Raw genomic sequence first — 25151 nt, 5'->3', positions numbered from 1 at the left:
TTTGTTATTTTAACAGTCAACCGGTGTTTTGACCTTTACTTGTAACTAGTGTTTAGTCTCGTATTAATGTTTTGATTTTTTTTAAAAATATTTATAGATGATTCAACCGTACAGATGTTAATATCTATATATTTTAGTGACATGATAAAAATTTTAGAAAAAAATAAATTTATTTTGTTTGTTATTTTGACAATCAACCACTTATTTGAACAATACTTGTAACTAGTGTTTAGTCTCGTATTCATATTTTGATTTTTTTAAAAATATTTATAGATGATCCAACCATACGGATGTTAAGATCTATATATTTTAGTGACATGACAAAAGTTTTAGAAAAAAATAAATGTATTTGATTTGTTATTTTAACAGTCAACCGGTGTTTTGACTTGTACTTGTAATTAGTGTTTAGTATCGTTTTAATGTTTCGATTTTTTAAAAAATATTTATGAATGATCCAACCGTACGGATGTTAAGATCAATATTTTTTAGTGATATGACAAAATTTTTAGAAAAAAAATAAAAGTATTTGGTTTGTTATTTTAACAGTCAACCGGTGTTTTGACCAGAATTTTTTAATTAAGCTCGGTTCGGCTCGGCTCGGCTCGACTCGGCTCGTTTTGATGGAGAAAGCTCGTGTTCGGCTCGTGTTCGGCTCGGTTCGACTCGACTCGATTTTGTTCGATAAAAGCTCGTGTTCGGCTCGTTCGTTAACGAGCTCGAGCTCGAACACAGGTTTTTGTTCGTTAAGAAAGCTCGGTTCGGCTCGGCTCGTCAGAAAAAAAAATTAAAGCTCGGCTCGGTTCGATCAAAACTCGACTCGGCTCGGTTCGTGAACAGCTCTAGTGAAAAGCATGCATTTATATAGCGGGATGATAGGAACAGTAATAGTATTCAGCGACTGATAATGAAAGCATTTTTGTACACTTTCGAAACACTAGACTAACCAATCTCCGATACAGTCTGCAAAGTTAAGGTTATCAGTGTCAAAATACATATTTTGCTCATCTACCCTCCAAAACTCTTCCATCTCATAATCCCTATACTCAGTGCCTAATAAACCCGAGAAATCAAAATCAAGAAGCTCCTTTAAGTAAATGTCACTCGAGTCAACATCAGGCACAAGGTCTGGGACTGGTTGATTAATATTTTCATCCTTCAGAGTTGATGTTTTTTCGACTAGTGGCTCCATGCTAGTATCTGAACTACTTTCGTTTGGATCAACTGGTAACTGATTACTGCAGTTTAAAGCCTTAACATTTGATACATTGGACTCCACATTTTGCTGAGTTGATTCAGCTTTCTCAAGATTTTTCTTGATCTTTATATTGTTGCATTGTTTAGCTGGGGCTTTCGAAGAAGAAGCAGGAGATTTGTGATTACCACAAGCCTTTTTCTTTAAAGTTGTGTTCCAGTAATTCTTAATTTCATTATCTGTTCGTCCAGGGAGCCTACCAGCTATTAGAGACCATCTGTCAGAAACAGTTCAACGCTAAATTCTTTGTTCAGTCCCCTAAAAATTACTATAAAGGAACAAGAGTATAATGTTAACATATATTGACCTACCTGTTACCGAGGAGCTTGTGAAGGCGAATGATGAGGTCTTCTTCATCATTGGAGATGTTACCTCTCTTAATATCGGGTCTCAAATAATTCAACCATCTCAATCTGCAACTCTTCCCGCATCTCTTTAATCCTGCATCCATTTTAGGTTTTTGTAATTCTGCATAATATATATATGTAGAGAGAGACAGTAGCGGAACTAGAATTTCAAATTGACTCATTATTTATGATAATTAAAGTCTAAATTACTTTAAATATGCTATTTTGGGTTTTTTATTCTGCATAAAATATACTCCCTCCGTCCCAAAAAATATTTCATATTTTGACTTTGTACACTATTCATGATACGTGATTTACTACTAATTTACATCTAACCTATAAGTTCATGAATGATCTTGTTGGATTCGTATTTATGAGTACTTTAATACAATGAAATTTTTATATTTAATACTAATACGAAATTAAAGATATTGAAAATTAAAAATATATATTGACAAACATGTACACTATAAATAAAAAACGTATTTAGGGACGGAGTAGTATATATGAAAAGAGACATATTAGGGGAACGAGGATTTAAAAAAGACTCATTATTAAAGATCAACCACTACAGCAACCATTTCTTGGCTGCACTTCATTAGACGAAACTTCATTGTTATGGAAGTGGAAAATTATAATACCTGCAGTTTTGGGAAGATTGCGCCATCGGCCTTCACCGTGAAGAAGAATGTAATCGGTGAGAATTTTATCTTCAGCCGCCGTCCATGCTCCGGTTTTCATCCCAACTTTTGAGCAGCAAGGTTTCCTTCCCATTTTGCTAGCTCCTTCAAACTAGTAAGAATAAGAAGTACAACAACTATTCATAGATTTATAAATAGAGATCCTTGTGAATATTACATGTGTGTAAATAAGTACACGTATTATATGTCCAACATACACACACCCATAATTGTATAAGCCGTGAATCATGTGTGTGTGTGATTGCTTAGAATATTGTGTGGTGAGTATATAATATGTTCGCAGGAAAGTTTGACATTGTACATTCAATCGAACCGCCGCACGTTTTATAATATGTTCGCAGGAAAGTTTGACATTGTATATAATAATCAATAATATGTTGACAAGTTAATATCGGAGAACAATTTTTGAGCCTTTATCATTTCTCTATTTTATATTATATAACTATATAAGTATAGTTTGCATGCATAAAGCATGGGACGACATCTCATTAAGTAAAATATTATTTTATTCATCGGTTATCTAGCCGCGGCTATAACTAATTGAAATATTAAGTATCGATACCTACTAAGATCTCTTCCAGGATTTTGTTAGTATAGAATTATTACGTGTTCTTATTAACGATCTGGACTACAAATTAGTTGACATTAATTTTGGATCTAATTAAATGCCTGAGTTCAGTTCTTTAAAACTTGTAAGTTTTTTTTGATATATGGCCAACTTTAAGTAGAGTAAAAACTACTACCTCCATCCAAATTTATTTGTCATGTTTAATTTTTTGTGATCAAATTGACCCAACTTTGACCGTAAATTAAATATCAATCTTTCATTATTTTAAAAAACGTAAAAATGCATATTAAAATAGATTCCATGTACTTTATAATGATATAACTTTTATAAATTTTCTTGATGGTATACTATATGAAATTTTTGGTCAAAATTGGGTCATTTTGATCATAAAAAATCAAAGGGACGGAGGAAGTATATATTTATTTTAAAATAAAACATGGATAATTCTTGAATTTAGTGCTGCTCAAAGTGTTAAAGAGGCTCTCGCTTGTTGTCTTGAGTTTAGGATATTCGATTCTTGCTTCATCTCAAATTTTTGTATATATGGCATGCAATGATCCACAAACATTTTTTAGATGCAACGCAGTGGAACCATCAGAAGTTATTCAGTACTCAGTCACCCGTTAACAAATAAAATCTTGGTTATTCTAAGTTATGACACTGGCGTTATAAATCATGTGGCCATAATAATTTTTATGAGGACTGGGAAATCACAGGTTGTCTCCTATCTTCATACATATACATGTGTTTGTAAACAGTAAATACACCTCCCACATCCCGGTTCTGAGATAATTTAATGAACACATAATTTTGGACAGCAAGACTCTTATGTTACACTTTCTTTACATTTTGTTATAATCTATGATAGCTCATTTATGTGTTGAAATTATTAATGGGACTCCATCTTTTTCTAATATAATTAACTTTATTTTCATGTCCCTGATATATTATGTGAATATTGAGGTGTCAGGAAGGCTAACATAATCTCTCATCAGCACATCATATTAAGAAAATAGTAAATCTAAAATCTTAAATTACTATATGAAGACCTTTTTCAGCACTTTAAATTTTATATTCTAACACTAATCACTACTAGAAAATGGGGTTAAATTCAACCGAACATAAACTCAACCGTATATGGTTGAATTTGAATTCAACGTTGTTAGACGTTTGACCTGCGCTCAAATTCAACCGTCACTAAATTCAACCGACTAAATTCAACCGGTTTTAAATTCAACCAGAACCCGTTGAATTTAGTGTTCCCAACTTTTCACCGGGCGGGAAATTCCCCCCCCAAAGTTAAATTCAACCAAATAAATTCAACTGCTTTATAGTCAACCAAAATCGGTTGAATTTAGAACAGCCAATTTTTGGGTGAGCGGGAAAGTTCCCACCAAAAATAAATTCAACCGGATAAAATCAACGGAAATCTTATTCAACGATTTCCGGTTGAATTTAGTATGAACAATTTTTTTGTTCGCGGGAAAGTTCCCACCAAAATGAATAAATTCAGCGGATTTTAAGTTCAACCGTATCTGGTTGGATATACCCGATGTTCGTTTTCAACCGTATCTGGTTCAATATACCCGATGTTCGTTTTCAACCGTTTCCTGTTGTATTTGGGTAACACATTTAGAAACCCTGGTGTCAGTATCCTTTCTTTCCAGTGGCCCCCTTTTTCTTCTTTCACCATTTTTCCTATCTCCTTTAATTTCTTAATCTTCAATTTTAAAAGCATTCATGCCCAAGTAAGTATTCTTTCACATTTTTCATACATATACTTGTAATTCTTGTATTCATATATGTCAATTGTGTTAATATAGTTAATTTTTTTATATGTCAATTGTGTTAATATTGTCAATTGTGGCTAAATTAGTGTGATTATTACTTGTTTTTAGTATGTTAAAATAATCAGAAGACATTGAGTTATATAATGATTGTATTAATCATACTAATGAAATATTAATTTAATTAAATTATTTATTGATGTTAGTTCTTATCTATAATAACTAATTAATCAAAATATGATAATTGTAGATGGCATCTGATCGAAGTTGGATGCATCGTAGGTTTGATGCAAGGAATAATATAACCGAGGAGTACAAACATGGTGTACAAAATTTCATCAATTTTTCTATGAAAGGGGAAGTTGATTCAATGGGGAGGATAAGATGCCCATATAATGAGTGTGGAAATACATGGCGTAAATTACCCGATAATGTAACTTATGATTTGTATCGACATGGCATTATGGAGTCATATACTAAATGGTTTTTTCATGGCGAAAAGCGTAGGTCCGGGGTTGAAGCCGAGACTAGTTTGGGTAATAATGATCCTAGAGATGATGATATGTATGATGTACGTGAAATGCTTCAAGACTTTGCGGATGCACATGGAAATTTCGGGAATGGTGAGGAGGAACCGAATGCAACAGCAAAATTTTTTTATGAGATGTTAGACGGTGCTTCTAAACCTCTTTATCCAAATTGTCCAAGTTCTACCACTTTGTCATTCGTAAATAGGTTGTTATATTTCAAGAATAAGCATGGTTGTAGTAACAAGGGCTTTGATGAGTTACTTGAACTTATTGGGTCAGTATTTCCGGAGAAACACAATCTACCTGAGACATATTATGATGTGAAAAAGATGATAAGTGGTTTGAATATGGGATATGAAAAGATTGATGCTTGCGAGAATGATTGCATGTTATTTTACAAGAAAAATAGTAAAAAGACATGTTGTGACATATGTCACAAAGGTCGATATAAGGACCGAAAGGATAACCAAAAGAAGCTGATTCCAAGAATAATTTTGCGATACTTTCCACTTATACCGAAACTACAACGTTTGTACATGTCTATGAAAACTGCTAATTGTATGACGTGGCACCATGATAGGGTCATAGTTGACGGTCAGTTATCTCACCCGGCAGTTGGAGATGAATGGAAAGCATTTGATGCTAGATTTTCGAGATTTACAAAAGAGGCACGAAATGTCAGACTTGGCCTTTCTAGTGATGGATTTGACCCATTTCGTGATCCACTTGCCAGGGATTATACCGTATGGCCCGTTGTGGTGGTTGTTTACAACCTTCCACCATCTATGTGCATGAAAGCTCCATATATGTTCATGCCTCTCATTGTTCCCGGTCCTAATGATCCTACAAAAGACCTACATATTTACCTCCAACCGTTAATTGATGAATTGAAGCTATTATGGCATAGAGGAGTGGAAACATATGATAGGTCATCACGCACAAATTTTCAGATGAGGGCTGTACTAATGTGGACTATTAGCGACTTTCCAGCACTTGTGATGTTAAGTGGATGATCGACTAAGGGTAAGTTATCTTGTCATGTATGTAGTGGTGATATCAAAGGCTTTCAACTGAGGAATGGTGGTAAGCCTTCTTTCTTTGGCACTGCTCGATATTTTTTGGAATCGGGTAATCAATTGAGGAGTAGCACAAAGTTTGGAAAGAAAGAGGTATGTTCTGTCACAGCTCGATATTCAGGTGGAAGGGCAAAGATTGTATGTGATCTTATACAATTTCCTCCTCCAGGAAAGTTAACAAAAAGAAGACCTCGGGACTATGGTGTTACTCATAATTGGACTCAATATTCTCCATTTTTTGAGCTCCCGTATTGGGAGACACTTGATCTTCGTCACAATATTGATGTCATGCATACTGAAAAGAATGTTTTTGAAAACATTTTCTACACGATATTAGATGACAGGAACAAGACCAAAGATAACTTAAAATCAAGGTATGATTGTGAGGAACTAGGTATTCGACGTGAGTTGTCGGTTCAAGATGGAGACATAATGCCACATGCTCCATATGCGCTCTTGAGGGAACAAATTGATAATTTGTTTGAGTGGATTTCAACACTTAAACTTCCGGATGGTTACATTTCAAATATATCTAGGTGTGTGAATTTCGAAAAACATACTATTCGTGGTATGAAATCGCATGATTGTCATATTTTCATGCAAAAATTATTGCCTATTGTTTGCCGTGACTTATTACCGAGGCAAGTGGCTGATGCCATTATTGAATTGTCTAACTTCTTCCAAGATGTGTGCTGATCTACCTTGAAATACTCCGATTTGTTAAAAATGGAGAAAGATATTATGAGGATAATGTCTAAGTTTGAAACCATCTTTACTCCCGGTTTATTTGACCCGATGGAGCACTTGTCACTACATTTGGCCACCGAGTGTAAGTTGGGTGGCCCTGTTACATATCGATGGATGTACCCTTTTGAAATATTTTTACATGGATTGAAGATGAAAGTTAGAAACAAAGCACATCCGGAGGGGTCAATGGTTGAACGCTATATCGAGGAGGAATGTGTGCACTTTTGTTCTCTATATTTTAAATCCAAAGTTGAAACAATACACAATCGATTGCGTCGTTACGAGGCACCTAAAACGTGTAATGATCCTAACTTGTTAGAAGTTTACACGTATCCGGCGAAACCCATTATAAGAAAAGGGCATAGAATCTTGACGGCCGATGAAGATAGACTCATCAAATATTACGTTATTATCAACACACCGGAGGTTGCAAAGTACTTGGGGTAAGGTCTTTAACAAATCTATGGTATTTTTTACTTTGATTTATTTTATTATAATGATTGTTATTTGTTTTTAGTGAATTTAACAAGTTGGTACATAGAAAATACCCAGAGTTTGATGATGCAGCAAAAGAAAATTTTCAAAAAGATCGATTCATAAATTGGTTTGAAAGAAGGGTATGTGTCTAAACACATACATATAAATGTTTCTTATTGTCCTCAAATATTATAATTGTAATGCACTTATAAATATATATAAATTTTTAGGTAGCGGATGATCCACAACCTAAAAATGTTTTTAAGGATTTAATAAAAGGTCCGATGCGAGATGTGGATATTTATAATGGTTGCCACTGTAATGGTTACAAATTTGGTTGTGCAAATTTTAGTGAACGCACTTCACCAAATTCGGGTGTGCTTGTCATTGGTAAGAAATATACGGTACTTAATTATTTCGTATCTATTGTTCTCTCTTTCGTTATATTAATGCATTGCTTGTACCTAAGAAATTTACTCATTTATATGTAGGATCTTCATATAAGGGGAGTTTTGAAAATAATTATGGTCGACTCGAAAAAATACTTGAGTTTCATTACCGTAATGGGCATAAAGTTATATTATTTAAATGTCATTGGTTTGATCATACAAAGCATGTCAAGGTGGATAGAAATAGGATGACAACGGTGGATGTTCGATCAACATTAAATGTGGAAGATGTGTTCATGTTAGCTAGTCAAGCTCATCAAATGTATTATGCGAGGCATATTTCAAATCCAAGATCACCATGGTACACCATTTTAACAACAAAGAGTCGTTTTGTTAATGAAGAAGTGAAATCTAAAAGGAACTTTACATCAAGTGAAGATGCCTTGCAAAATGAGGTTTCAAATACTTCATCATCTCGTGTCGAGCCCGTGATGATTCATGATCCTTCAAATTTTTTTATTGATTTGAGATTTGTTGAAAATGACAATTATACGGATGAGTACAACCAAGAACAAAATCAAGATGAAGACATGATTATTGATGAAGAAAGTGAAAGCGAGGAAGATGACATGGCTTAACTTAAAATTTTAGTGATTTTACAAAAAAATGTTTAAGTTGAAAATTATTGTAATGGCCGTGTTTAATTTTTCAATTGTAATATTGATTTGTATTAGACATCAAATTTTTAATGTTAGATAAATATATATTAACCTTCAACTTATTATTGTTGCAAAAGCAGGGCTCGAGTTCCAGTAGCTACTAGAGGAGGTAAGAAGTGGTGTATTAAATCAACCGATTTTAATTGAATTTAAATCCTAAAATCAACCATTTTTAATTGCATTTACCCGTGTCATTTACTTGGCTCATATCTTCACAGCTGAAATAAAATATTATCTTTCTCACAAACCCTTTCGCGTCTAACTCTCACTGGAAGCCGCCTCCAAAATCGAGAATGACACACCCACAACACACCAACCCCTCCGCCGGAGTCAAATCTCTCCTCCCCAAAAACACCCCCTCCACCTCCCAAGTCCTCGCCGTCGTCACTCTCAGCGGAACCCTACTTTTCCTCACCGGAATAACCCTAATCGGAACCCTAATAGGCCTTGCTGCTCTCACTATTGCGCTTGCTGTCATTGGATTTCTCGGATTCAGGGCTTTTGGGATGACGGGGCTTTCATCGCTTTCTCCACAGGTATTAATCATACTAATGAAGCGAACAAGTACCAGAGTTAACTTCTGGTATTTGGATGTATTTTTTTGATATCAAGTGATAAAATAAGGAACTTGATTGATTATGAATTTGGTGGACATTATGTCAAAAATTTATTTGAGTATTTTATTTAAGTATAAAGATATGTTGTTGCAATTGAGTCGGAGATGTTTGTCTCTATATTATTTACTTGATAAATTGAGGTCAGTGTTTGGGTTAGGTTATGAATGTGGCTCTTACATAAAGTATTGGATTTGTGTTTTTGATGGATGGATTGTGTGCAGTTAGACTTTGTTTTTGTTATGACTCGGATTTATTCTCTCTGACATGTTTGATTTTGCTTTAAAGTGTTAGAAACAAATATTTTACTAATTTAAAAACTTCAGGACTAGGAAGTCTTGCAGTTTATAATGATTTTGTGTTGTAAGTTTACTCATTCATCATTGGTGCAAGCCAACTTTTACTGCGACCCGTTTTTATCTGTATACCTATTTATCTTTTATTAATTCATGCTATGAGTTTGTAAGATTGTTATATGCTGCTACGCCTCGTATATAATGCACTTACTAGGCCTATTGTTGGTTGTCTATTTATGATATGCTCATATAATGCTCTTCGGCTATTTAGATTAACATTGAAAATAGGTTGCATGTCAAGGAGGCTTGAACATATATTTCCAGAGTAATAAATTCGATATTATCAACCACCTTGTGTTCCTCGACAAATTTAAAAGCAGTCAAGTTGTGTATTGTGTGTTGGTCCTCAACTTGATCCTCAATAGTGATTTCCATATCTTCAACTTTTTTAAGCTCGTCAATAGTGATATAGTAGTGCAAAGAAATTAATGTTTTAACTTATTATATGCTCATTTACCTTATTCTTGGAATGCAATTTATGGTTTCATTTAATTTAGAGGCTTGAACTTATTTTTCATTTAATTTTATGTCACTAGCCTGGGAAGGGAAAATAACTTTTGGCTGGGATAATATTGGTTTATTGTTTCATCACATTTGTTGAAGCGCGTGAAATTGCTACAAACAAAGTAAGTTCATCTCCTTTTAAGATGATTGAATTCTGTTTCCGTTTACTGTCCTTAATTATTTTATATTTTGTGTCCCTGAAAATCTTTTAGTAATTAATAATTTTCTGCTAATTTACGAGTACACTAGAGTACAGGGGTACTTGCGATATACATCTGTCGTATACGCACACATGTACTATGTTACTGTACAGTCTATATTTTGTTTTGTTAAGTAATCCAATGATTGAAATGAAATTAATTATTTAGTTTAGCGATTTCGTCAATTTTATGAATACGGTTACTTTGTAAATATTTGTCACTAATGGCACCTAATAATTTATATATGTTTATGTATTGAACAAGCATGTCTGTTAGAGTTGATTTGAGCTCTTCTGTTTTGCTAAGGAATCTAAAGTCACATGTCAAGTTGATTTTTTAATATTGTATATCTCTGATATCTTTGCTTTATTTTAGCTCACTTCCAACAAAGAAGAGAGCATTTGAATAGATCATAATAAGGCAAGCCAATCTTTAGCAAACTGTGAAAATAGCTCAATGTCAGTAGTTGTTTTAGTTTGTGTGAAAGAAAAATCTCGGGTGAGTATTAATATTAAGCGTCATATATATGATCTAGAAATGAATGGATAAGCATAAGAAGATTCATGATCTGCTAAAATTACAAATATCGCTCACTAGAAGATATATATATTGCGCTCACACACAAAACAAAATAATTTAATTAACATAATTAAATGGTAAATGACCTTAACTAGTCACTTCCTCTTCCCAAGCGTCCATCGGTCCATGAATACTCAACCAAGATTAGTAATTAGCAGATAATTAAGAGTTAGATGATGGCTTACACTAGTAAGAATTACTAAATAGCAGGGCAATTCTCCTTTGCCAAAATCATTATATTCTATACATACGTTGGTATAGCTTGATTAACTGTTTGCCAAAGGAGAATCAACCAGTCATTCATCCCTACCGCATGAACTACTTTCGTATTGAATCATTAAATCTTTTTGCTGTATTTTGGATGTTCTATTGAGATCATGCATTTATACTTGGTACAATTCAGATATATTTTTGAATATTCTGAGAAGGAACTGGTATATACCTAGCACAATTCTTCTTTCCAATTGATATGCTTTTTAGTTTTTGCAATTCTCTTCGTATATTGCAGAAATGGTCCCCTTTTTATTCAAACACTCTTGAGTCATGTAAATATACTATATTCATGAGGCTGGGAAGGTAAAATGTAGGCACATTACTATATTCATTAGACTTGAGTACATTAATAATTTGAATATAAACATCTTACCTAAACCTTAAAAGAAGATCAGTGAAGGATAATAAAAGAAGATCACTACTGTAATTTGTAACATCGGATTTATCATTACAGGATTTACTTATAGGCTTCAGTATTAAAAAACAACCAACACACAGATTAAGGTAATCTTTAATTACTTTTGCTACCCAACTATAATGTCCCATTCTTTCAAATATATTATTTACGAGTACACTACTATATTTACTGCTGATCTGTTAGTAATTTCTGTTAAAATTGTTATGAGTAACACGACTTGAAATTATAAATTGAACTTCAAAAGAAATAGTCTTCCATATATTAATATTTCCACTTATTTAATTGTAGATGTTTATTTATTTGACTTTACAAAATCATACTTGCTTAGATTTTACATTTATATAATTGTACAAATTTTGCAGGAGACATTTAAGAGTTGTTGGCTGCTTGTTCTATTTATTATTCTAATGGCAGTGGGGGGTAGTGGTAATGGGAGCGCACTGAGTAGGGTCACCAGCAACAGAGGAAGAGGTGGAAGAGGTAGAAATGATACTAGGGGCCAGGGCCAGGGTAGGGGTAATGGAGAAGTTGATCTTGAGGAAGAAATTGATGCACAAGGCAGTGATGAAGAACAGGAAGATGATGATGCTGGATAGAGTGACGGTGTTCTCATATTTGGGAGAGCTCAACGCAGCATTTGTGATGGTGATTACCAAAAGAAGCCACAACTTGGACAACCGAAACTTGGAGTTGTAACCTTTATAAATGGAAAAAAGTAAACATTTTTTATAGCTTTGTTATTTTTCAACAAATTATAATATGTTACTTACACAACTTTTTTCATTTAACAGTATTAAAGAGGCTCGTTACAAGAAAACAATTAGAGTGATAGTAAGGAATAACTGGGAGTTTGAAATAGCAAAAGAAAAAGGACGCACACGAGAGGATTTTTTAAATAAGTGTATCCAGGAGTTCAAGGTATGCTGCTTATAAATTTTCTGAACTTTTCAATTAATATGACATTTTTATATTAATACTCGCTTGTAAAGAATTCTAAAACTTTTTTCCCGAAGGAATACTACGAATATCAGCGAGAATATAAAGTTGATAAAATCAAAGAACTCAAAGGGGATGCTATCGTGAGAAATCATTTGAAGGTGAATTTGAAATGTTATATGAATACTTGGAAGACTGATGTAGCTAATAGGGTTAAAGAGGCACATGCCAGGGGAGATAAAAGTGCAACCCGGCGTACTTGCCCCTACTACTTATCAGAACCTGCATGGGAGGTTTATGTGACTATTGGGAGACTGAGACATTCTCCAAGTTGTCGGAAAATGGAAAGGAAAATGTCAAGAAGTCAGATATTAAGCACTCCAGTGGAGCGAAGCCTTTTGACCAACGTTATGAGGCAAGATTTTCTCAAGAACTTTCTATTTGATTTTATAAAAGTATCTTTTATCTATACATGTTCATTTTTTTATATCTCTTTTGTAGGAACTGGAGAAAAAATTGGAAAAGTCTCCCACCCTTTTGGAAAAATTTGATGTTTCGTACAAAAAGAAAGGAAAAGTGGAAGAAATACGGCGAAAGTTTAAAGTAAGTTGTTCTTTCTATCATCATCATGTTATTTTAGATTTTTAAATGACACAGATATAGATTGCGGCTAATAATTTATTAATTTTTCCATATATAATGAGACTCGTAAAAGAGATGAAAGCAATTAAATCTTTTGGCTGCATGTTCACCATATATCTTATGTGCTATAAGTTGAGTTCTAGGAGTTGAATTTAGTCGATTAACGAGTCTTCGTTTAACATTCACTTTTGGAAGATAACTTGAGCTTTAGGCTAAGTGGATACCTAATTTAAACAGTGTGTTCTCCGATGTTTCATGGAGAGAGATTGCTTTCTCAGCACTGTTTACTTGTTTCTGTGTTTCAGATAAAACCTGAAATTCACGACACAGTCAGATTAGAATAGAAAACTTGCAGCCATGATAGAGTGCCTATCATATGTAAGCAATTCGGAACCATAATAAAAGTAACCAAAAAGTAACTAGAGCAGATTAATCATGTAACTTCACGACACTTTCAAAATAAAATTCAAAACTTACAGCCATGATGGAGTGCCTATCAAATGTAAGCAATTTGGCACCATAAAAATTAGCAAGCGCCTTTGCCAACGTTTCCTGGTATATCTCAGATCCTAGACACATAGCAAAAAGCGTAAAGCTACTAAATAAACATACAATTAGTTCAGCGTAATTTCAGCAAAAGGATGAGCCAGGTATGACATACATGCAGACCCAGAAAGCAAAATTCTTGGGTTCATTCTAGCATCTACAGAAATACATTTGGGTTGTTCTCTATGCTTCAGGTGTATATAAGAAGCTGTCGTAAGCAGTTTCTTTGTTTGTTCGCTGCCAGGGAATAGAGACAACAATTATGTTGTGAAATTTAATATGGCTCATTACTCATGCAAGTAGCGAAATATTATAAGTATTAATATTTACAAAGTGATAGTGATATTTGGATATAAAGGAGACAAATTTTTGTTTAGTAGACCAATTAATCTCACTGATATAAAGAGAATCCGTACCTTAAATAATAAGGAAAATCATTAAACAAATATCACTGATATTTGTTTAGTTTTGAATTTTAAATTTAGAAGTAATGGCAGCAACAATGAATTTTTACACTAGCAGCCCAAACTTCTCTAGTACTTCTTATTTACCATCTACCTCAATTTTTTTTTCTAAATACTACCTCTGTGCCGCTGCTATAAGCCCTGTTTTTGTTGACATTGTACAATCTGGGAATTGTGGGCATAAATACTACCTCTATCTTTTTAAATACATCAGCTATATTTTTGCCTCTCAATTGATAATTTGTAACTTGTGGCATGTGAAATTATTAAATCCATTCACTTATACATTCACTTCCATTGTTAAAATTATCAGGGTCAAGAACTGAGTCTGCAGATTAATATATTATAAAATTTTACTTTTTTGTGTTTTTTTGCTTTCTTGATTTTTATCGATATATCATCATCCGCGTCTATTTACATGTTTAAGCATAATGTAGCTTAAAATTTCAATTTTTCTCATTTGCATTAACGGAATATTGTGTTAAATAATTGAGTCGTATATCCTTGGTTCTTATGTAATTTAGGAGGTCGTGGAGCGTGCAACGGAAGAGGGGAATTCTCAGGATGCACCACTATCTCTAGCCAACCAAAGGAAACGTGATGTTGAACTATTGCTGGAGGTTTGTCCACCAAAGAAAGGAAAAGTTAAAATGTTCCCGCGCCATACCCTCAAGGAGCTTGTTGGAATTGATGAAGTTTCCAAATATACCATTTCTCAATCTTCTCTGGTCTGCATCCCAGAGCGCATTCCAAAGTCTGCATATTCTATTATTAGGAAGGTCCTGACAGATGTGACTAATATGGTTGAAGCAATAGAGGAGATCGAGGTTACACGTGCTAAACTTGACGAAGAGGTGCAGAAATTGGTTGCTCGTGCCTATCCAAACAGAGATAATGTGGCTTCTAAAATTTTATGGGAAGAGTACATTCAAATAGCATCATACATGACTTCTCCACTTTGTGAGCGTTATAAAAAGATTATTATAGAGGTAATAATATAAATTATTATTCTTATTATTATGCTATCTAGACCTGACTATTTTTCCTATTAATCTCATTTATCTCATACTATCTACCTGGCTGTTTTTCCATTAGTGTTGTACCAAAGTTTGCAAAATTGATGTGAAATGATATAATGCATGGTACTTTGATTGCAAAGTTAGGAATTATCAATTAGCAGAATAAAGTTAATACTTTTATTCTCTACGTTTGATACACATGTTATACTAGTTTATATTCTCATTCAGTAGCTGCTTTTCGAAATTTCTAGGATAAAACCAGACAACATTATACTAAATGCAATCTTGATTGTCATCCTCTCTACATTTAGGAACAAGTTACTAGTCCATTATTTCTTTTAGCAGGTTATTTACCAATATCTAAACAAATAGTGGATAATTCATGCCTGATTTTGGTATCATTATTGTGGAAAATTCCAGGAATGGAAGTTAAAGTTGTGAACTCATATGGTTCAAGTTCTTATTGTGTTCAACAAGTGCACTTTTTACAGGTTCTTGCGTTTCTTGGATTACCTTTCTGGGCCATATTTTAAACTACCTTATATTAACTTCTTTCCTATAGCTATGATTTTATACAATAATTAGATATATTAGGTTGATTTATACAATAATTAGATGTATTGTAGGTTTTGGGAAACTCTTGACATAAAGACCTAAAATACAAGGGCTAGTCCGCGGTTTCAGGACTGTTTTACAATACTCTTCAATTTGTTTGATCATTCTCTGAATTTATTTAAAAACTTAGTACAAGTAACTCTTAAGTAATTTTGTTAAATGATCAAAAAGTTGTTTGTATATTATTTTGGCGGTGTAGCACTACAAGAAATTTATAATCAGACAACACTTGACAGACAATGGTTAAAAAAAACCGTCGTCCTAAAAAATCATACAACGGTGAATTGATTTTACAGAAAAAACAGTTGTGTGAGCTCCAGAACAAACAACGGATATCCATCTTTTTTAAACTGTTGTACAAGTTGTATCCTCTCATCGAGTCAGACAACGGTTTTTTAAATATAGTGTTGTTGTAGATCTTTAACACAACGATTACAAACCGTTGTTACTATGTTAACGTATAGGGATAGAAGACAACGGTTTTGACATTACATTGTATAATTTAGACAACGGTTTTTCAGAAAGGTTGTCCTCTAAACCATCAAACAACGGAATAAAACAGTTGTCTGAGGAATTTCAGTGGGTACCACGTATTGAGGTGGCAACACGTGATAGGTGGTAAATCATTCACAAGGATTGATGAGGTGGCGAAATGAGAGCCCTTCATTGATATGAGATTTGATATGGGCCGTTAGATCGAAAAATATATGATATTCTTATACAACGGTTTTATGTTAAAATAAAAGTGTTGTCTTAGTTGGTCTCATACAAGCTTTTAGATATTACGTTGTCTAATTCACACAACAGTTTTTAGAAGGGTTGTCTTAGATAACTTCATACAACGGAATAAAACAGTTGTCTGAAATAATTTTTTTATAATTTCAATGGGCACCACCTGATGAGCTGGCACCCGATGATAGATTGAAAAAAGCTAATATGCTTACACAACGGTTTTATAATAAAAAAAGCGTTGTCTTAGTTTATCTTTACACATTGGTGTTTCAAGGAAACCATTGTAAAAGTATTATTGTATAAAATGAGATTCCTGGTTAACAAGTTAACCGTACGGATGTTAAGATTTATCAATTTTAGTCATATAAAAAAATTATTAAAAATTTTGAAATTCATCTTGCATGTCAGGATTAGAAAAATCCAGTTAATGTACCCCTCCCGACAACGAGACTCGTTCCTGACTGACAAGATTAATTTTTTTAAAATGATTTTTTCGACGATCTAACCGTACAAATGTTAAGATATATCAATTTTAGTCATATGAAAAAAATATTAAAAAATTTGAAATTCATCTTGCATGTCAGGTTTAGAAAAATCCAGTTAATGTACCTCTCCCGACAACGAGACTCGTTCCCGATTGACAAGATTAATTTTTAAAATGATTTTTTCGACGATCCAACCGTACGGATTTTAAGATATATCAATTTTAGTCATATGAAAAAATTATTAAAAAATTTGAAATTCATCTTGCATGTCAGGATTAGAAAAATCCAGTTAATGTACCCCTCCACACAACGAGACTCGTTCCGGATTGACAAGATTAATTTTTAAAATGATTTTTTCGACGATCCAACCGTACAGATGTTAAGATATATCAAGTTTAGTCATATAAAAAATTTATTAAAATATTTAAAATTCATCTTGCATGTCAGGATTAGAAAAATCCAGTTAATGTACCCCTCCAGACAATGAGACTCGTTCCCGATTGACAAGAATAATTTTTAAAATAATTTTTTCGACGATCCAACCGTACGGATGTTAAGATATATCAATTTTAGTCATATGAAAAAATTATTCAAAAATTTGAAATTGATCTTGCATGTCAGGTTTAGAAAAATCCAGTTAATGTAACCTTCCTGACAACGAAAATCGTTCCCGATTGACAAGATTAATTTTTAAAATGATTTTTTCGACGATCCAACCGTACGGATGTTAAAATCTATCAATTTTAGTCATATGAACAATATATTAAAAAATTTGAAATTCATCTTGCATATCAGGTTTAGAAAAATCCAGTTAATGTACCTCTCCCAACAACGAGACTCGTTCCCGATTGACAAGATTAATTTTTAAAATGGTTTTTTGGACGATCCAACCGTACGGATGTTAAGATATATCAATTTTAGTCATATGAAAAAATTATTAAAAAATTTGAAATTCATCTTGCATGTCAGGATTATAAAAATCTAGTTAATGTACCCCTCCCGACAACGACACTCGTTCCCGATTGACAAGATTAATTTTTAAAATAATTTTTTGGATGGTCCAACCGTGTGGATGTTACGATATATCAATTTTAGTCATATGAAAAAATTATTAAAAATTTTGAAATTCATCTTGCATGTGAGGATTAGAAAAATCCAGTTAATGTACCCCTCCCGACAACGAGACTTGTTCCCGATTGACAAGATTAATTTTTAAAATGATTTTTTCGAAGATCCAACCGTACGGATGTTAAGATATATCAATTTTAGTCATATGAAAAAATTATTCAAAAATTTGAAATTCATCTTGCATGTCAGGTTTAGAAAAATCCAGTTAATGTAACCCTCCCAAAAACGAGACTCGTTCCCGATTGACGAGATTAATTTTTAAAATGATTTTTTCGACGATCCAACCGTACGGATGTTAAAATATATCAATTTTGGTCATATGAAGAAATTCATCTTGCATATCAGGTTTAGAAAAATCCAGTTAATGTACCCCTCCTGACAACGAGACTCGTTCCCGATTGACAAGATTAATTTTTAAATGATTTTTTGGATGATCCAACCGTACGGATGTTAAGATATATCAATTTTAGTCATATGAAAAAATTATTAAAAAATTTGAAATTCATCTTGCATGTCAGGATTAGAAAAATCTAGTTAATATAACCCTCCCGACAACGAGACTCGTTCCTGATTGACAAGATTAATTTTTAAAATAATTTTTTGGACGATCCAACCGTACGGATCTTAAGATATATCAATTTTAGTCATATGAAAAAATTATTAAAAAATTTGAAATTAATCTTGCATGTCAGGATTAGAAAAATCCAGTTAATGTACCCCTCCCGACAACGAGACTCGTTCCCGATTGACAAGATTAATTTTTAAAATGATTTTTTGGACAATCCAACCGTACGGATGTTAAGATATATCAATTTTAGTCATATGAAAAAATTATTAAAAAATTTAAAATTCATCTTGCATGTCAGGATTAGAAAAATCCGGTTAATGTACCCCTCCCGACAACGAGACTCGTTCCCGATTGACAAGATTAATTTTTAAAATGATTTTTTCGACGATCCAACCGTACAGATGTTAAGATATATAAATTTTAGTCATATGAAAAAATTATTAAAATATTTGAAATTCATCTTGCATGTCAAGATTAGAAAAATCCAGTTAATGTACCCCTCCAAACAACGAGACTCGTTCCCGATTGACAAGATTAATTTTTAAAATTATTTTTTCGATGATCCAACCGTACGGATGTTAAGATATATCAATTTTATTCATATGAAAAAATTATTCAAAAATTTGAAATTCATCTTGCATGTCAGGTTTAGAAAAATCCAGTTAATGTAACCTTCCCGACAACGAGACTCGTTCCCGATTGACAAGATTAATTTTTAAAATGATTTTTTCGACGATCCAACCGTACGGATGTTAAGATATATCAATTTTAGTCCTATGAAAAAATTATTAACAAATTTGAAATTGATCTTGCATGTCAGGATTAGAAAAATCTAGTAAAAGTACCCCTCCCAACAACGAGACAAGTTATAAAAAATATTCAAAATATTTTCTTGCATGATTATAAAAAAATTGAATAAAAGTGCAAATCCAAAAATTAAGATTATTTCTCACATAAAGATTTAATTTTATGAAGAATTTTTTCGATGATCTTGGAGAATGCTAATATTATTACTTTCAATATTGTTAAAAATAATTTAAAATATCAATTTTTATAAAAATTGAATAAAAGTACAAATCCAAAAATTAAGATTATTTCTCGATTAAAGAAATAATTACATGAAGATTTTTTTCCGATGATCTTGTAGAATGTTAATGTTATTACATTTAATACTGTAAAAAATAATTTTCAATTTTCAATTTTTATACTGAAAATTATTTGATGTTATTATTATTTAAATGCAGCTACTTGTAAATTTGATACTATTTTTTTACTAAATCATGACTGAGATTTGGTTCCCTCCACCGGCCAATATTTCATTTCCCCCTTCTCAGATTTTGGTTTCCCCCCTTCTTTCTCAATCCCTAAACATCATACCCGCCGCTATCCAATCTCTCTTCTCAATGTCTTCCCTTCTCTCCTTCTCTCTCCTTCTTTCCGTCTCTCCCCCTCTATCTCCCTCTCTCTCAATCTTACAACCAGAACCAATACACTTCATACACACCCACATCGATGTATGTGTACTTTTCTTCAATTCGGGGCTGTTTTCTATTTTCCATTCTTCCATTTGTAATTGGGTTTCAATTTATGTTTGGGCATAAAGTTATGCAGGTTATGCATTTTGGGGTGTAGTAGAAGGACGAAATGGACACTACTGATTGCCATAACCCGGTATGTTCATCACTATTATCTTAAACCTCTGTTTTAGTTATCCAGAGTAATTTGTGACTTAAATCCAGAGTAATTTTTATTTAAAATAGCCAATTTATGTGAATTACAAGAAGCTTGGCATCTGTAGTAGTACTACATACATACTACTTTATTTTAAGCAGTGGCGGAGCCAGGAGGTTTACCTCCTGGGGGCACCATACAAGCATCAAGTTATAAATTTTAAAGCAATTATGAAATTAAATGTAATAGTTTAAAAAAAATTCAGATGTGCTCTCCAATTATTTCAATATCCTTGTGTACACATGTGCCAAATTTGTACATGAAGCTTGTTGATACAATGATATATACACCGGCAGAAAAGCACGCGTATGGTTTGGATTTAAGGTGAGGCATAGTTACATGAATGTGGTGCATATTCTACAGAAGTTTAAGAACGCGTATGAACTTTGTTGTTTAAGACTGGTCTGAGTCCTTTAATTGATGTCTAATTGAAACAGTGCTGCCTGCTTTTTTGTCTTTATCAGTAATGTATTTTTTGTTAGTTACTCTTTATATGCCTATATTTGCTTTTGTATAAGGATGTCAGACAAGTTGAGGCCTTTTGTTGAGATATGAATGCACTTCATAAGTATTGTTTTTAGTCATTTATCATAATAGAAAGCATAAGATATTGTTGAATGCTCCCCAAAAATTTTGAATGCTCCCCACAAATGCAAAGTTACAGAGTGATGATACGGTAGTTTACTACTTGAAGAGTTAAGTTTTGTCATAGATTTTATCTGATTTTCGAGTTTAATCTTGTGTTTTTGCAGTTTCCCCAAACAGTAAGTCTTGGGCCTGGTTTGAGGCTTCCGAGGGTTCCATTTCATCCACTGGTCAGGCACCTAAGCTGTTCTGAGTCCTTTGACTTTGCCTCACAGTATTGTATTACTGAATTGCCGAACTGAAATTACATAATGCACTACATCCACATCCACTATCAGCATTTTATTTTTGTGGTTTAACTTGTATGTAATGTTTTAATTTAACTATTAATATACACAGCGTCACATCCATATATATTACTGCATTATTTCCTGTTAACCTTCTGCACAATAAATCAGGTTTTACTTGCTGCAACTCTATTCAAGTATCAGAACATGTGAAGCTCCATGTGAAATCCCTTGGATGCAATTGCAGTGGCAATTGTGCATATTCCAAGACCTGTTCTTGTTCTACGCTTAATGGTTCTAACTTGCCGTATGTACATCGTGATGGAGGAAGGTGAGAAGGAAATTAGACTGTATTGGTTAAGTGTTTTCCAAAATTAAATTTTTTTATCAGTTGTGAGTACTTTTTTCTCTGTATATAACTTATGCATGCAAGAATACAGTCGGGTATTTCTGTTTTCATTGGTATAGCCACTAACGTGTATGCATGTATGAAACTGAGATATTTCTTAGTCTTAGAGATTAACTTATAAAAACATTAAGGAAGTCGATTCAAGAATCGACTATTGAGATGACATTTTTCACTTGAACTTCAGTTTATGTCTGCCATTATTTGATTGAGAATAATGTGAGTGGTGATTGTTTGGAGGCTGTAACTATCTTTTTGGTTTTAATAGTTTCAAATAACTGCTACTTAAGTTGTATCCTTGCCTCAAATTTATGTGAGCTACAAAAGAGTGTATTTATATGCTAAACAGCTTTAAGATGATACCTGTGAAGTTGCTACAAAGTCAAAAGCCATTAAGCTTTTTAGATATAATTTTTTTTTGTAATGTGTTTTCTTTTAGATTTTTATGCCAAGTTTGTGCCTTGCAGATTGATTGAGCCTAAGGTAGTCGTATATGAATGTGGACCAAACTGCGGTTGTGGACCTGGATGTGTGAACTGGATATCTCAGAGAGGAAGTAGTAGGATACATTACCAGTAGCTCTTGAATCTACTCCAATAACGTGCATTCTGACTGGTTGTAATGGTGTCGTTTCATCTGGTGAAACAGTTGGAATAGTTCTTGTAGAGATAGATTCTTGTAATTCCGGCTGGTTTAGTAATAGATTTTAAGTTATAGTTGTAATTTTTGTAGAGAACCTTTGTATTATAAATTTATTTTTAATTATGAAATAACAATTAAATTATTGTAATATCATTTTATTTTAAAATTGATTTATTTTAAATAATGAGATTAATTTTATAAACAGTTGTGTGAAACCCACTTAAAAAATGATGAAAACCGTTGTATGTCGTTGCACATATTTTTTTTAAACAAAAAGTTGTTGTCTTTTTATATTCTTTGCAATGGTTTAATTTTTTTACACTATTGTCTTTTAAACAAAAAATATTCATGAAAATGGTTTTAACCAAGTTAAAAAAAGTTTGTAAACTGTTGTTTATGAAAATATTGAATAAGTTAACAATAATGGTTTTTCTACAAAACCATTGTTGTTAAGTTTAGATAGACAATAATTTAATAAAAAAACAGTTGTTTAAAAAAGTTTCAACAATGGTTTGTTTATAATAACCGTTGTGTCTTCCATGTTAACACAAGTACTCTAACATGTTGTTTAATCACTCTTTTTACAAGGGTAAATACAACCATTGTCTGATGTTCAATCACACGAGTGTGATAGACAACGGAAAACATACTTGTCACACAACGGCAAAAAAACATTGTATGATTGCAAATATGTTGTAGTGTAGTCTAATCAGATTTTTATTCTTAACCACATGATACACACTCAGATCATATGGAGGTGGACGAAGATGACAATGATGTTCATATAGACGACTTGGAATATCGCTTCCCACTTTAGCTGAAGATCCTAGATTATGATTATTTTGTCTACGAACTTTTAAAATTTTGCATGTGTTAGTTTGGTCTCAAACTTTAAAATTTGGCTATGTTTTGCGATCTTAAGTTACATATTTTGTATTAGGCATGAAGACATTTAACTAATGCTTGTTTATGTATGAATTTCAGTTTGGATTCTCTGATTTGCTTTTTTATTTTTTATTAATAGTTATATATCTATAGAATTGTACGGGAGGCAGCTTATTGGGAAATTATTTTACAATATTGTATTTTAAAATTCAACTGTTAATGGTTGAAACTAAATACCAATTGCCCATTAAGTTCAACAAGAGATGGTTGTATTTAACAGACATAATCAGAATTAATCAACCACTTCCGGTTATTTATGAAATCTATATTCAACAAAATTTGGTTGAAATTAATATACAAACAATGGACTAGCTTACGAATCAACCAGAACCGGTTGGGTTTTAAAAAAATAAATTCAATTTTTTCGGTTGTTTTTAGTAATTTTGGCGGGAATTTATTTTTTGGTGAAATTCAAATTCAAAATTTAATTTTTTTTTGAAATGTGTAAAGTTAATTTCAACGGAAAGTGGTTGAAAATAGTATCAACAAACTCAACCGAAAGTGGTTGAATATAATCATAAATTCAACCGGAATGCTAATTTCAACGGTTTTATTTACAACCGGCTAGCTGCGAGGATCCGGTTGGTCATGTGCTAAATTCAACCGAATATTGTCGGTTGAATTTAGCCGCTTTTATTGTAGTGAATCTTCAATAATATACCAAAAGCTAACAAATAATTTTTATAGTGATATGATTTTACCCCCCTATGTAAGATGCCAAAACTTCTACACAAGTGTGTAATCAATTTGCGAAAAAAAAATTATGCACCAAAACCAGCACTGGTTAGATGATTAAACGATAATTATATATGCTGTATGATAATTATGCATGCTATTGAACTTTGTTAAATGCTTGTTGCTAATTGTATCCATTTTATTATATATGATGGAGATATAAAGACTAGGTCTTGAGCTAGTCGACAAAGAGATCATACTATGAATAAAAAATAGGTATAAACAATAATTATGTATACTTTATTAACTAAGAAGGGAAACTAGTAGAATCATCAAGATACATAATTACATATATTAAGGGAGAGAAATTAAATGTAGTTGCATAATTTTTTTAATTATTTTTTATTTTAAATAAAAATATAATGTTCAAATATTTATAAAAAAATATTAAAAAATAAATTACGAAAATATATTTTATAATTACCTTAAAATACGTGTTAAGTATGTGAAAAACTGTAAAAAAAAATGAGAGTGACGAATATAATATTTTTTATCAAAAATATAGCCTATTTAATCAACAGGGAAACCCATGATATCTAGTTCCGATCTGTTATATAATTATTTATTTCATGCAGATGCAAAACGTGATTTTATTTAAACATTAGTTAACGAATTTGGAGCCAGCTAGCTAAAGGTCATATATATTATTTTTATGACATGACGCTGTCAAATATAAATATACTAACAATTAGGTGATGAATCAAGATCTATGAATTTCTTTATTTAAATTCATACATGACACCGAATCGAAATTTTGTTTTATATGCAAGTAGATTCCAAGCTCACTACTTTGACGTACGTTTACTTTTAGAAAAAAGGTTAGTAGGTAGTTTAATTTATTAATTAGAATTAGTGAATTACCCATGATTCTTAATCACGGCTCAGGCACTAGTTAGGTTTGTTTGAGCATTTCAATGGTTTGCTAAGAGAGGTGTTATAGGTCATGATCTAACAGGCTTGTTACCACTTCACCCGTAATTTAGTGATAAATGAGTCCACACGAGATGCCAACTTGGACGGTCAAAAATTAACATCATCCTATGCGTGTCAACTTTATTTATGAACTCAATGATCAATAATCTAATATTACAATTTCATTATAGTGTTTTGTGGAAAAAAATTGTCAAAAATAATGGAAAAGAAAAAAG

At 32.4% G+C, this 25151-nt stretch overlaps 3 protein-coding genes and 1 long non-coding RNA gene across 4 annotated transcripts; 3 read left to right on the top strand and 1 right to left on the bottom strand.

Moving 5' to 3' along the window:
- Positions 1–912: 912 nt before the first annotated feature.
- On the bottom strand, positions 913–2589 carry LOC141676598 (uncharacterized). The gene is made up of 3 exons (XM_074482280.1): positions 2241–2589; positions 1564–1693; positions 913–1469 (listed from the first exon to the last, which is right to left on the bottom strand). Exons 1-3 carry the CDS (start codon positions 2371–2373, stop codon positions 935–937), a joined length of 798 nt encoding a protein of 265 aa, XP_074338381.1. The 5' UTR covers positions 2374–2589; the 3' UTR covers positions 913–934.
- A 2316-nt stretch (positions 2590–4905) lies between these two features.
- LOC141679205 (uncharacterized) lies at positions 4906–6957 on the top strand. The gene is made up of 2 exons (XM_074485713.1): positions 4906–6185; positions 6234–6957. Exons 1-2 carry the CDS (start codon positions 4906–4908, stop codon positions 6955–6957), a joined length of 2004 nt encoding a protein of 667 aa, XP_074341814.1.
- Positions 6958–8886: 1929 nt separating this feature from the next.
- Positions 8887–9813, top strand: LOC141679204 (oleosin H1-like). The gene is made up of 2 exons (XM_074485712.1): positions 8887–9129; positions 9775–9813. Exons 1-2 carry the CDS (start codon positions 8887–8889, stop codon positions 9811–9813), a joined length of 282 nt encoding a protein of 93 aa, XP_074341813.1.
- Positions 9814–12016: 2203 nt separating this feature from the next.
- On the top strand, positions 12017–12720 carry LOC141676902 (uncharacterized). Its single transcript, XR_012557217.1, has 3 exons — positions 12017–12252; positions 12329–12455; positions 12551–12720. It is a non-coding gene; the product is annotated as an uncharacterized LOC141676902 (long non-coding RNA).
- Positions 12721–25151: the final 12431 nt, after the last annotated feature.

This window comes from Apium graveolens, chromosome 8 (genome assembly GCF_009905375.1).
Source record: "Apium graveolens cultivar Ventura chromosome 8, ASM990537v1, whole genome shotgun sequence".
NCBI classification, from domain to species: domain Eukaryota; kingdom Viridiplantae; phylum Streptophyta; class Magnoliopsida; order Apiales; family Apiaceae; genus Apium; species Apium graveolens.
Note: the sequence above shows the minus strand (reverse complement) of the source record. Positions and strands in the feature narration are given on the sequence as shown.